At 34.7% G+C, this 14013-nt stretch overlaps 1 protein-coding gene and 1 long non-coding RNA gene across 14 annotated transcripts; both read right to left on the reverse strand.

Annotated features, from left to right (window-relative positions):
* On the reverse strand, positions 1499 to 6390 carry LOC109709601. Of its 13 annotated transcripts, none has more exons than XR_002216157.1 (5): positions 6037 to 6390; positions 5811 to 5880; positions 4334 to 4440; positions 4079 to 4180; positions 1499 to 2997 (listed from the first exon to the last, which is right to left on the reverse strand). It is a non-coding gene; the product is annotated as an uncharacterized LOC109709601 (long non-coding RNA). The 13 variants fall into 13 exon arrangements; XR_002216159.1 differs by having other exon boundaries at positions 4334 to 4396; positions 5811 to 5949; XR_002216153.1 differs by having other exon boundaries at positions 5811 to 5949.
* Positions 11428 to 12022, reverse strand: LOC109709598 (flowering-promoting factor 1-like protein 1). Its single transcript, XM_020231898.1, has one exon. It carries the CDS (start codon positions 11946 to 11948, stop codon positions 11637 to 11639), a length of 312 nt encoding a protein of 103 aa, XP_020087487.1. The 5' UTR covers positions 11949 to 12022; the 3' UTR covers positions 11428 to 11636.

Here is a 14013-nt window from a genome sequence, read left to right on the forward strand (position 1 = left end):
TCCCGCTGCAAACAAAGAGTTGGTGGGAGAATGGCCATTTGCTTCCAGCTTGTTGTGCCAACTACTAATAATTGTACCGATGGTCCCTGAAATATTAGGTTCTAAAGGGATTCAGAAGCCATGCTTATGATTACATTGGAAACGCAAAGGGTGGAAAGTGGAAACTTTTAGGTACTATCAATGAAAAGCAACAGCATCAACTTATGTGCATTGTAGGGCTCCACTTCCGTTCCGAGCAAATAATACTATAGAGCAGTTTTTCATTTAGACATAGCAAAAGAGGGAAAAGGGGGTGATTATCATACTACCAAACTCCCTTAGAGAGTCAATCTACTTGTGCTTTTCTTTCTCCAGGGCATCCGTGAGGTGGGTGCCGCTAGATCATCAAATACACAGTTTTAAACCATGATAAGTTACGATTATTGTTGAGTTATAAATCTCCTCCTCCAGTACTACATGTGTTTAAATCGGTGTTGAAGTTTAGCTTCTTTAAGAAATCTATTTTTGAAAGAACAACATTTCTAAGAAAGCTCCAGCAAAGCCAGATAATCCTAAACAGCACTCTTTGGAGAACTCTATTTTGAACAGTACTTAAAAGTATCTACGTGCATGAATGAATTTGTAGCACATACGTCTTCTGATCATTTTCAATTAAAACTATTATTGTTAGGACCACTAGCAAGTCGCAATAGACATAAATCAGACTCCTGCATTGCAATCACAAAAGAAAATACCAAACACAAAAGTAATTATCAAAATTGCTCGGACATCCAAAGAAGCCCGAATAGTGCTGATAATAATTTGGTCAAAAATCTTTCCATTGAAAACCTTTTAGCTTCTACTTTTTAGTCCATTTATTGAGTGCATAACAGCCTTAACCATCAAAAGGATAAATAGGAAAGAAGATAGAAAAGGCAAAAACCCATGATGTTTGAAAGTATTGTTCACCCCTCTTACTTCTCTTCCTCCTATCACAAAGAGATTTTTTCCCTCTGTGTGAGCACTTGGGTAAAGCAGGGGTTGGCGCACTAACTATTCTGCCAAAGCTAAGAAAAGAAAAGAAAATAACATGGCCGGACAGGAGAAACAACAGGGTTTCTTAACATGGACTGCTGCCTTATTTTTCCGTCATTTATTTGTGGCCAGCTTTCATTTTGTAACTCCTTGAACCCTTTATCTAGTTAGCCCTATCAAATGAGGGTAGAACAGAATAGATATTCTTATATTCTACTACCAGAATTGCTTTTGTTATGAGCTATGCTTGAGGCATTCTTAGCGGCTAAAGAGAGAGATGAATCCATATCTTTTGACAAGCTCAACCCAAGAGGCAAACCGTGAATGGAAAAAGGAAGGCCATAGACACCTAGTTGTCACGGACTTAACGGTTTGGTTCGCAAAATCCGTGCGGCGCTTACCTTCCTTCGCGAAGTGAGCAAGCCTGCCTCTCTGCTTGCTAAGTTAGGACATCGCTCACCCTAGACTAAATACAAGAGAGATATGAAGAAAGCTCTTCTATTACTTTGAACTTGAGAATACAAATGAGAATTCTGAAATAAGAGGGGTGGAGGCCACAACTATTTAAAGGCCACTCGCCGCCCATAAAGCAAATAGATAGATGCAAAGTGGCACAAAACTACAAGCCAAAAGGGGAGGCCACACGGTCTCCCAAGGGTCCTAATAAATAAGCATAGAAACTCTAAGAGTCTTACATTTATTATCCACCTAGAAATTCTAAGGGACTCTTGACCCTCCGGTACCCGCACCATCAGTCTCGAGATCCGCGTAGAAGCTTCTAGAAGATCCAAGCCAAAACCTCCGATAGAACGCTCCTTCGGAGAAAGGGACCACTGTCCAAGAGAAGTCAGCGGAAAACATTTTGTCCGTGACATAGTGCTCTCTTTGAGGTTAACTACGGAAAAAAAAAAAAAAAAAATTCCCTCCCTGTCCCTACTCGGCAATCCACTTAAAAGTTAAAACATGTAGCACCCACTACAACAATTACATCTTTAAGTTTATAATAAACAAGAATTTCAGTTAACTGCAAGAATTAAGTGTCCATCGGCACTGGCCATATCTACAGTGTCGTATCTACAGTGCCGTATCGTGCCAATAAAATATCGACACGATACAGCTCCCGTGTCGATAGCACTGCTCAAAACTCTCTTTTTTTAAATTAATAAATAATTTTCTCAATAAATTCAAAAAATTTAATAAAAAATATATAATTAGCAATTAGAATATTTTACTGCTAAAGAATATAAATATTTCATGCTATTATGTGTTGATAACATATATTTTTTGTGACTGGTATGCATCTACATGATCCGGCAAGCATTGTACAGTACCGTGCTAGCAAGTTTTTTGCATAATCCTGTACCACGACACTTAAATCTTTGATTAATTATAGAATGAGAAAATTTACTTAAAAGATTTACGCAGGCTCAGGGTTAGTTGAGGGGCAAGAGATCGTAAACCATTTCCAGCACCAAATATGAAACAGGTTGAAAACTTTCAACCTGTTCACAAACCTGTGCTCTTTTTAAGCTAACCAAGGACACCTTTATTCATGACTTATCTAGGAAGCATCTCCCATAGCTTGCATTGCCATTCATCAAAAGCATAACAGCATGTCCCATAATTGAAGGAAAGAAATATGAACAACATAATGTAATGTATTCATGTACGTACATATGTATGTATGACATATTTATGTATGTATGTGTGTGAATGTGTGTGTATTTTGCAGATATGTATCTATGCATGCAACACGTCCCTGCCTTTTAGCAGGAGGGGGGAAAAAACTTACCTTGAAGTGCCTTGTTTGGTCTTATCACATGACTGTTTGGTTCTAAAATCATATGTTAAATGATCAAAAAGATAACTCAATGCGGTTGGTTGAAACTCACCAGAATGGCTGGACACTACTGTGGATCTCACTAATCCCACGATACAGAGAATCTAACTTTTGAGCTCTTCCCAAATCCTTTTCAGAGTCAGCTACATAAAGAAGAAAAATAATAATAATAAAAGAATAAGATGAGGGTCTTCAAATAGGAGGAAGACATGCTAGCACCCATTATTAAAGCACAAGAGGCCAAAATTAGTACTGTATATCCCCTTGTAGCGAGCTGCATTTTAATGCGCTTAGACACCTACTTTATATAATGATATGACAAAGTGGATTTTCATTAATGGATATTGCTAATATATACATTACTTTAATGCTAAATCTAATCTTACTAAGTGGAGCATTAAATACAAATGGTGCTTCCACTTTGGCAGGCTGTATCTCTAGGCTTTTATCTTAGAGCCATAGGTCGTACTTTTTACCTAGGGTTGAAGGTGCTTTGTAGATTGCGCGCAATTAGCGTAGTATACAATATATTGGGACCATAACGTGGCTTTATCTCCTCCCATACTCGAGGCATTTGCTATTAGCATTGACAGACGGCATTTAGTTATAAGTATAACATCTCAAATAATTCATTGTAAATGGTGTTTTCCAGTTTCCAGTATGATATTGTTTGATGACAACACACCAAACAACATAAAGCAGCTGGAGAATTTTTTTTTTTTTTAACTATCCCTTATTTTTTAATCCTACAACTAAGCATCTGATAATAAAATTAGTTCTAATAATGCCACCTTTAATGGCCGTTTTCCTCGTAATCTCATAACGCTCGTCCAATAGCACCACACCAAACAGCTTGGCTAAGAAACTTCTATGTGATTTTCTACCTAAAAATGATTCGGAAAATTAATCTAGAAAATAAACAAATGGTCAGTGCAAACACAACTAATGCTCCAGAATATTTTATCGCTTTTTTCTTTTTCATTTTAAGCACCTATATACTTTTAATTGTTATTCCTAATAATTTTGGGGTTCTGCCATTATTCTACTAGAGGTCCTCAGCAGATCCACCAATTCTCCCCTATAAAAAATAAGACCACAAAATAAAGGAAAAAATGTATACATATTCAATGTAATAGCCACGACCAAGTACCAAGTGAAGTATATCATTCATACTGATCAATATATCATATCTAAAGTTAAACGGGCAAAAGGAAATAGCTTCACCTCAAACTTTGCAGCATTAAAGGAATCGAATGCATGCATATACCTCCCTGCCAAGAGATCCAACGAAGATTTCCCAGCATGATGATTAAGTTTAGGCACGAACTACAACAAGTAAAATATCACCTAAGATTAGAAGGCTTTCATGACAAAAGTGAATAGTGAATATGGTGTTTGAATAACATACAAGAACAAACCATTATTCGTGGATCAAAGGATTAATATTCATCACTATATTTTGTAAGTTTTCTTGCTTACCAGGAGGCTTAGTGATAAACTGTCAGCATCTTAATAGAAAGAGAGGCATCCATATCTCAACCTCTGATAAAGATCAAGATTAAAATAAAGCTTTCGCTAACTTGACCCTGAATAAGAAATTCAACAGATACTCCATAAGTTTTCAATATAAAATCATTAGAGAAATTGATGAAAGTTTAGGGTTCTCTTCGACCATATACAACAACACTTCATTGGGTGAAATGTTTCAAGTCTTACAATGTATCCACATGAAGGTTAACCCAAAAATATCCATATGAGTCAAAATCACCAAAAAGGTGCAAACATAAAAAATGACATGATGTTGCTCACAATAACGGAGAGAAAATACCTTTATACTTTAAATTGGCAAATATCCAACTAGAATAATGGAAGTTCGTTAACTAGAATTTTATATTTTTACTCAGATTGATAGATGTGAATACTTGACATACTCATTGCTTCAATTTTCCCATCTAAGTCCATGTTCTAGCTTTTAACGCTAGAGAAAACAGTTGGCAAAAGCTATTAACAAGCATATAATTTGGTCTTGCAAGGTACCCAACATTCAAAGTACCTTGCGTGCTGCTTTGAACTCCAAAGAAGCTCTTTTTTAAAATGTCAGACAACTCAAGCTCAAAGCAGCTAGGAGATTCCTAGGAAAAACATCAGAGTATTTCATGTTATAAATCTTGCACACAGATCTCCTGGAGGAAACAAATATTTTCCATCGAGAATATGTCCCCATTCCAAAAATTGTATATTATAGCACTTTTCAAAACTCTTAGAAAACTTTATGGTATTCTGCTGGCTTTAAAACATTGTATACTGCTGGCTTCAGAGACTGGCTTTAGAAAACTTCATAACTGTGAAGTGTCCAAGAAAAGGTGCCCACCTCAATGCAATCGACTGCTGAAAGCAAACAAGAGCAGAGCAGGATCAGTTTTCACATTAGATCATAGGGTTTTGGAATTTCCAAATTTTACAATATGAATCAAGATTCGCTTTGAATGTAGGTAAGGTTGAAACTTATGGGACAGAACGGGTGGGTTTACACAGGTTTTTTATGCATAATTTAGGTTTAGTCTTCAAGAAAGCTTTGTTCGCTCCTTGATAACATGAGTTGCTCCATAACTGTGCAGTTGCATTATAATTCTGCAAACATCCATATACTTTCTATTGATTCAAAAGATTATCATAGGAATCTGCTTCAGCAGTTCAATCTCATATTTCAGAACGTAAATTAGCACTATAAAATAGATAGTGCAGATTTTTATAATAATAAAAACAATAAATAAGAAAATCACAAAAACATTTACTTATTTTTTCTTGAAAAAAGCAGCAAAACGCAAGACATAGGTAAACATCTTCACATAAAAATGATTATAGTTGAATATTAGCAAGATATATCCTAAATGCAGGTTCATCGAGGAATGTTGAATACAGGGAAAGAAGAAAACAAAAGAGAGGAGAAGCTTACTCATCTGTGAATATGGATCCAAATTCCAACCTCCATTTCTGCGGTGCCTCTTAAACCTAATCCAATGACTCTGTTGACGTGCGCAAAAGTAAGAGCAAGAAGAAAACTGTTTCCGGTCCCGATCAACAAATCCACAACACTGCGAATTGCGATAACATATTGAAATCAAAATGGGACAAAACGGGAGAAAGAAACCCTAAAGCCACCGAGGTTTCGCCCATCTTACGGCGAAACAATCCGATACGGCTAATCTCCAAGATATCACAGATCGGGATTTCTTGAAATTAATCTCCAAGATATTACAGATCCATCGGACGTAATAAGTGGCGCATTCTTGAAGCGTACTTGGGAAACGACGAAGAAGCGAGATCCACCTCCGCCATCAGAGCCTCGTCTCCTAGGGTTTCGAGCTCCGAGCGGGTCTCGTTTCCCATCCGAGAAATCGAAGAAGAGAGAAAGACACACAGGTGAATGGATCACGATGCGACGGGGCTCGAAATCCATCTCCGCCATTGCCCGCTGGAGCTTCGTCTTCTAGGGTTTTGAGTGGTTCTTGATTCATGGCTGAGAGGGTGAGAGAGAGAGAGAGCGAGAGAGAGACGAGGAAGAAACTGTAACGCGAAGGGGTTTAAATAGGTAACGTTTCATAGTGTATTCGTGTGACTCAGACATGTGGGTCCCAGGAATTCTCGGATTTAGGACCAAAATGGATTTTGGGCTTTTATGGGCCGGTTCTAGATAAAGAAAAAATGGCCCAATAATTTTACAATGTGGGCCAACAATTTGGCCCTTCCACAGAGCGCATTTCATTTCGGGCGTTAACATTTTGTTAAGGGAGACCCTCAACAATAGCAGTTTTTGAAATGGCTCCTTATTTTAGGCTAAATTACAAAAAGATCTCTTATAAATATCCTTGTTTCTCTTTTCCTCCCTAACTTTCAAAAATCTACATTTTACCCTCTCAATATTTCAAATTTTTACATTTAACCCTCCCTCCATCTGGTTACATCATTATTCCCTCAATTTTTTATAATTTTATACCAAAAATGACCTAAAAATGACAGAAATAAATTAAAATTTTAAATTTTTTTTATAGAAGAAGTAAGAGCAATTTAATCATTTTGACCTCTCCATTAACACCATACTTTTCTGAAAATATTTTTAAAATTTTAAGGAGACAAAATATAGATTTTTAAACGTTAGAAAGAAAAAGTGAAAAAGTAAGTACTTACAAGGGGTTTACTGTAATTTAGCCCTATTTTTTTTCTTTTTTATATGATGTTCTCTTTCTTTTTATTTGGTTTATTTCAAACATTGGAATTCGAAATTTCACTGCAATCAATGGCTACTTCAACTATTATTTGATGAGAATAAATAAATATCAATGGAATTGTCAATTTAATTAACTAAAATAATTCAGAATAAAATAAAGCAAGGAGGTGTTTTTGTAATCTTTAATGTATGCTTAAATTACAATTAAAAAGTTTGATTCTTTATATATAAGAAAGTTCGGTTAGATATCTACTAAAACGAAGCCTAATTTTTGGTATGAACACACTTTTTCCATTTAAGAAGTTCATGGAAATTTAAGGTAGGATTCAAGAATGTCGAGAAAAGTTAAGTTAAATCAAATTGGTATCAGAGTTGGATGATTTTTTACGCAACACGAGCGAAGAGTATATTCTTTTAATTTTATTTCACTGCAAAATAAAAAAAAAGCTCATGCATGTTTTCACCAACGTTATTCACGATCTAACTCAATTCCTAATTGCAAAAGTAAATATATTATATATGCCGACTTTATATACCAACATTATATGTTGAGTGGCACAGCAAAAAACTGTAACATGCAATCGCAAATTTTAGTAAATATCATTCTCTCACAACTCAAGAGAAAGGTGTCACGATATATATTATTAGCCCACTTGCACAAAAATTTATTTAGCATTTTCCCTTCCCATACTTCGAGATAGAAGTTGCTTCATCATGTTTCTCTTTTTGGAAATTATAAATATCTCTTTCTTTTTTTATTATTAAACATGCAATGATATAACAAAAGCAATTGGAACATCTCCAGCTTTGTAGGAATGGGTCTGAGCCTGTACATGTCGGGGTTCGTGACAGGCCAATTAACTAAAAACGATTGCACGTAGGAATAACTAATTAACTTATCCTTTTGGCCTAGCTAGTATCTAATTTGGATCTGATATGTAAACAATACATAATTTTAACACATGAAGTTTTGAATAAATAGAACTTGTAAATTTATTCGATTTCAAAATTTTAACTATTGTAGAATTAATGCCCAAAAGCTAAATCTACTTTTAAACATTAGAATTTAAGAGTGTATATAATTGGTGCTGTTGTGGGATACAATATGGTCGTGTTTATACGGTTTTAATGTTCGAATATTGAAATTGTTTCGACGATTTTGCTTTGCAACAAAGACTTATTGTTAACTTTACATCAACAAGCTAGTGAAAGCGTGATAGAAGGTGCGGAACTTCAATCACAAGCTTTCCTCAACCAAAAAGGTTGGTGTGATGTGTCGAATCTCGATCTATGCGAGTCTCGATCACAACAAATTTAATACGATCTGACAGCTTATACCTGCTTTTTCTCATCGAAAAACTCTTATCAAAGTATGTGTGTGGATAAAAGTTAGGCCAGAAAGGCACCAAGTGTCGCAAGCGACTCGTTCCACTAAAGTGAACAGATCAATGGACCAAATTAATGAAACAAGTTATATTTTGATCCATATAAATTAAATGTCAATGCCCAAAAAACTAAATTGGTGAGTTGCATCTGCATCCAACACTAGTATGAAAATATATTCTTTAAAAGGTAGTTAGACGAAAAACTAATTAGCTAAAAAGTAAAGTTTTTTTTTAAGTATAGAGCCATAAAGTAAGTTTAGATTCCTAATCCACATATGATCGAATGGAGTGTGCAAGAAGGAAACTAAAATGCTTCGATGCATGACCGCTTCGATAGCTATATAAGAATGAATGTGATTTACGTGCCCATGGTTGTTATCAATTTTCCAATTCTCGAATAATTTTTTGACTTCAACTTAGATAGATATTTAGATATATATTAACACTTGTTATATTTTAATATAGTAACACATATATAAAGCGCTATAATTAAAGTATATGAGAAAGAAAACATAATAATTTTTGCAACTGGCAAGTCCATATGTACGTGCATGAATACGTACCTACGTAGTAACATAGGTCAAAAAAACAGTATTTCATCTAAAATTAATTTCCATTACTATCATTATGATTTTTTGCTCTAGCTTAGGAGATCAAGTGTTCTCAAGTAACCTTACATATATTATGAAATAAAGTTTGATGATATAATAGAAAAAGATTATCTTTTATGATCAGAGCTCGATAGGTGTATTAGCTTAGGGTTTATAATAATCTCGTGCTCTTTCAAAAGTTATGAATACTCTTATCTTATTTGATGCCACAGCATTTGTAGTAGATTGCGAGAAGATATCGAAGATGTTTATTCCATGTTTATGGCCCGAAACGTGTAATAAGATACCTCAAAAAACTTATTTGTGAATAAAGCCTAGGGTTACTACTAATAAAATATAGGAAAAGCAAAAGGAAAAAAAGAAAAGTATATATATAATAGGAGAATAAAGAGACCATAAAATAATTAAACTACTGTATAAAATTAAGATTTGGACATGATATTTTTTTTTTAAATTGCAGTTGCGTGTGTCATTAGAATTGGCAATAATTAAACCATGGAAGAGTGCATTCTAAGATCAATTAATTAAAGTGCATGTATGATTCAATTTATGTTTGGACCAAAAAGGATTAATAAATTAAAGTGCATGCATAGAAACGCTTGATCATCTGTTTACACAATGCGCTTTGGTCAGATTCCTTATAGCTATGTCGCTTGAGGATGTCCAGCTAGGAGAATTGGGAGCTGACGTACACCGCCTGTGGGATATATGGAGGGATCGGAAGGGTTCGAATAACGACTTAAGCGGTATTATTGCTTGCTGGTGGGTGGCTTGGGAGACTAGGAATGGAGTCATCTTCGCGAAGGCCCAGGCCGATCCGATCCGGGGGACTCATAAGATCAAACACCTGATAGCTCAGTGGGGTGCTCCTGACCCGTAGAGCTGCAGATAGACCTCGTAGTTAGTGTAGGAGAATCAGCTGTAGTTTGCAAACAACTTCCACCATCCTGTTTTTTCGTTTTTTGTCTCCGTCTTCCTTGAGGCCTTGATGTCTCACCCATGTTGCTTATTTCATCTACTTATTGAATGAAGCGGGTAGCATGCTATCTTTTTCTCAAAAAAAAAAAAAATACTAGTTCTAACCCTTATGATTGTCCATATTTTGACTCAACTAATTTTGATGGTCTATACTAAGGATAAATAAAATTTAATAAATCTAAGCAAATTTAGTCATATATAATTAACTTAATTTATTAAATCTATTGCAGTTAATATTAATTTATTTTGAGTATATTGTAATTAACATCACTATCGGGTTTTTTACACAAAAAAAGTGATGTGACTCTATAAGGTGGTGGTGGGATGCTGATGCCCCTCTCACGTGTCACTGCCCAGGAAAAGCTATTTAGGAGGATCACTTCACGTGACATGCCCACTCCTTGACCATATTGACATGTATCTCTCGTGTCGATCGCTTTTAATTTTTTTTAGAATAAACTTCAATTTATTTTAGCTCATTTCATTAAAATAATGTTTAATTAATTTATAATTTAGCTCATTTTTATTTTATTATTCTGTAATTTAAAAAGCTATATATATTTAACTTCTCTGTGGTTCTCAAAAAATTTTAGTTCACTAGTTTATTTGATAGTAAATTTTTGAACGGAATAAAAATAATATAAAATAGCCGAGGGTAATTTTTCTAAACCATTAATTGACGAAATAAAAATAATATGAAAGTGTGATGCACGTACACATTGCTGTCATTTCCTATAACAGTGATAGAAAAGTGTGATGATCTTCTGCGTAACGCTTTTTTCATATTCAGGCATAATTTGATATTGTAGTAATTAAAAATATTTATTTTATATTTTAAAAGATGTTTTTTTAAAGTATTATAAAATTACAGTAAAAATCGCCATAGAAAAAGTACATAATCACTTATTTCTTCAATGCAGCATTAGACTAAATAAAAGCTTTTATTGTTATATACCAATTATTATTAATAATATAATAGCCATTAAAATGTAGCATTTGAGCAGGCATGCAGTATTACTCTAGCCACAACTTTGACTACGAATGTCAAACCTCTGGAGATCATGATTGATTTGAAATGGTGGCTCAATTTAGACCCCATCATGGATCGCGAATCTCATTAATTTGTCCACAATTTAATTCATTTTTCATTTGACATGCATGGAAAATTGTTACCATAAAAATGTGTACAGTAATATATATTATATATATAAGTGTTGGAAGATTATGCATGTTGTACGTAGTAGAGAGCTATATATTGGATTCATACTAATGTAAGAGTTGTAAAAGCTTTATGAACCATGTTAAAAAAAAAAATAAAGACAAAATGAAATTTGATATTATAAGCCACAATAAGATTTCATATTCCTAAATAATTAGCTTCATACACAGTACTGTTCACTATGTCACGGACTAACACATAACAAACTCATGCAATGAACTCCAACAAGCTCTATTTTACACACACACACACACACACACACACACACACACACACACACAATTTCTTACTCCTAATAACTTAGCAATACATCCTAAGCAATTTAACCCTAGAAAAGTTCACTGAATAAGCATATGCTCTTCTACATATCGACGACCTTGAAGTGCTCGCGATTCTTGACGACGATGTCGTACATGTGCACGGAGCGAAAGCGCGCGAATTCCTTGGGGAGGGAGATGAGGTCGAGGGAGGAGCGCTTGTGGAATTGGAGCTGGTTGGGGTCCTCGTAGTATCGCTCCCACCCTAAGCTCAACAGCTTGCGCTCGAGCGAGGCGTAGGACGCGATCACTTCGTTCGTCGGTGTGTGCAGCAGCACTTTGCGCCGCCCTGCTGCGGTGTCGCTCTCCACGAGGCGCACCACGCCATTCTGCGTGAACACCCACACGCCCGACATGTCGATCGTATTGCTTCTTACGAATCTCGTCGATTTTGTAGATAAAAAGAGAGAGGGGATGCTGAAAATAAGAAGGGTTTGTAGCTCATATATATAGAGAGAGGTTAGAGAGAGATTAGAGAAAGAGAGAGATAAAGTAAAACAATAGCAGCCAAAAAAAAAAAAAAAAAAGAACATGTGGGGTAGTCGTTAGGAGGAACAATATTTGTGCGGATGTTTGGCCGTTGGCACGGGAAAAGCTTTGTTTGGGGAATCTATATAAAAAAAAAAAAAATTTAAAAAACAAAAAGAAAAAGAAAAACACACACGTGTAATCAGCATATTTAAGGTTTGGGAGAATTTATATGTGACATATATACGTTTTCATAATCAAATCATGGGTCGCAAAATTGCACTTACTGTCATATCATGTTAACATAAAATTAGCAACTCAGAACAAACATTCGGCACATATTAGCACACCTCAATTTCCAAAGTTATCGACAATATATATATGCCGCGCACTATGGTTTTATTTGGATGTTTTGTTATAGAGCAATTAAGATACTATATATGATAAATACTTTGTTTCTAAATTCCAATATTACAACAACAAATAACAGAAATTCAGAGGTTTCAACTCTTTTTTACTTTTACAATAAATTTACAGTACTGTTGAAATATATTTGTTATTATTTAATACTTTATAAATGCACCCAAACTTCTCCTTATAAATATATATATAACGTTTACTATATATAAAATACTAAAAATACTCCAACCACAGGAGCAAACTAAGCCAACACAAATACAACAGCAGCACTTTGGGCCCTTAAGGTGCAGTATCCAAAATACAAGCTACTCTTATCTACTAGATTCATAAGTTCACATAGAGTCCAAGTAATTTACATCGATCACAGCTATAGATACACTACATATAATTTTATAAGCGCATTGCTGATAAGTTGATAAATCTATGCAGTATCTCGTAGTGTGTGCATAATCTAATTATAACCTTTTATATCATAGATACCAACGCACCAATATATAGCACAGTAGGAGACTATATATAGTCGGGGATCCACGGCATTTCTCTACAGTTATGAGTATTGTAGATGATCACGGGGAAAATGGACGTAGCAATCACTTCACTGTTCCTCGTATTTGTATTCCATCGCATATCCACAGCGTTACTATTTTATTATGTAGTTTTATGTTTTATTGATATATTAACAAATCTAGTTAACATCTTGAATTGTATGCGTAATATTTTGTAACCCTTAATTTACATCATATTTGTCAATATATTAATAAGATATAATGACTAATAAGAGATCCAGTAGTGCGCATCCAAAGCATTTCCCCGTACAACAAAATCTAATCAAGTAGATGATGAGTTTTCGAGCTGCAAATCATGAAGTTGTAATATTTGTGCTCGTACAAAAGTAATGTTCGTGAAAGGACATGAATGCACGGAATTTATTAAAAGAGCCCAACAGTAGTAATTAACAAGCACAAAATTCAGAAAAAAAGAGAGTGATATTTCGATAGTTGGTTGTTATTTGCTTATCAGTAAATTTAATCAAATTTATTAAATCCAATCTGGTTATAGTGAAAATATCTCTGTGAAAAGTTTTTTTTTTTCCCTTCTTTTTTTCTCAAAATCACCTATTCGACTGATGTAGGTAATGAACGGTGAATTTGACAATCAGCGGAGTGGGACGACACTTATAAAATTTTTTAGACACGTACCATTTGTACAACGGGAATAGTTTCAAGGGTAGTATTTCCTGGAGAATAATTAGATCTTAGGAAATCATTGAAGCCACAAGAATTCTAAGGTTATTATAAGCAGATCTTATTCCAGGGAACATCATAATTAGATCTAAGGACTAAGGAATTTAGTTCTGTTCACCAGTGCAGGGAATTTTTGATCCATGAAGATAAACTATCTTGTCATGCTCCATTTTGCTCAAATGAAAGTTCCCCACAAACTATCCAATGTTTTTAGGTCCTAATGCGCTACTATTACTATCTAAAGATTCCTATCATTTTATGTTGTTATAAAAACAAACCTATTAAGGTT

Source organism: Ananas comosus, linkage group 4, assembly GCF_001540865.1.
Source record: "Ananas comosus cultivar F153 linkage group 4, ASM154086v1, whole genome shotgun sequence".
In the NCBI taxonomy this organism is placed as follows: Eukaryota; Viridiplantae; Streptophyta; class Magnoliopsida; order Poales; family Bromeliaceae; genus Ananas; species Ananas comosus.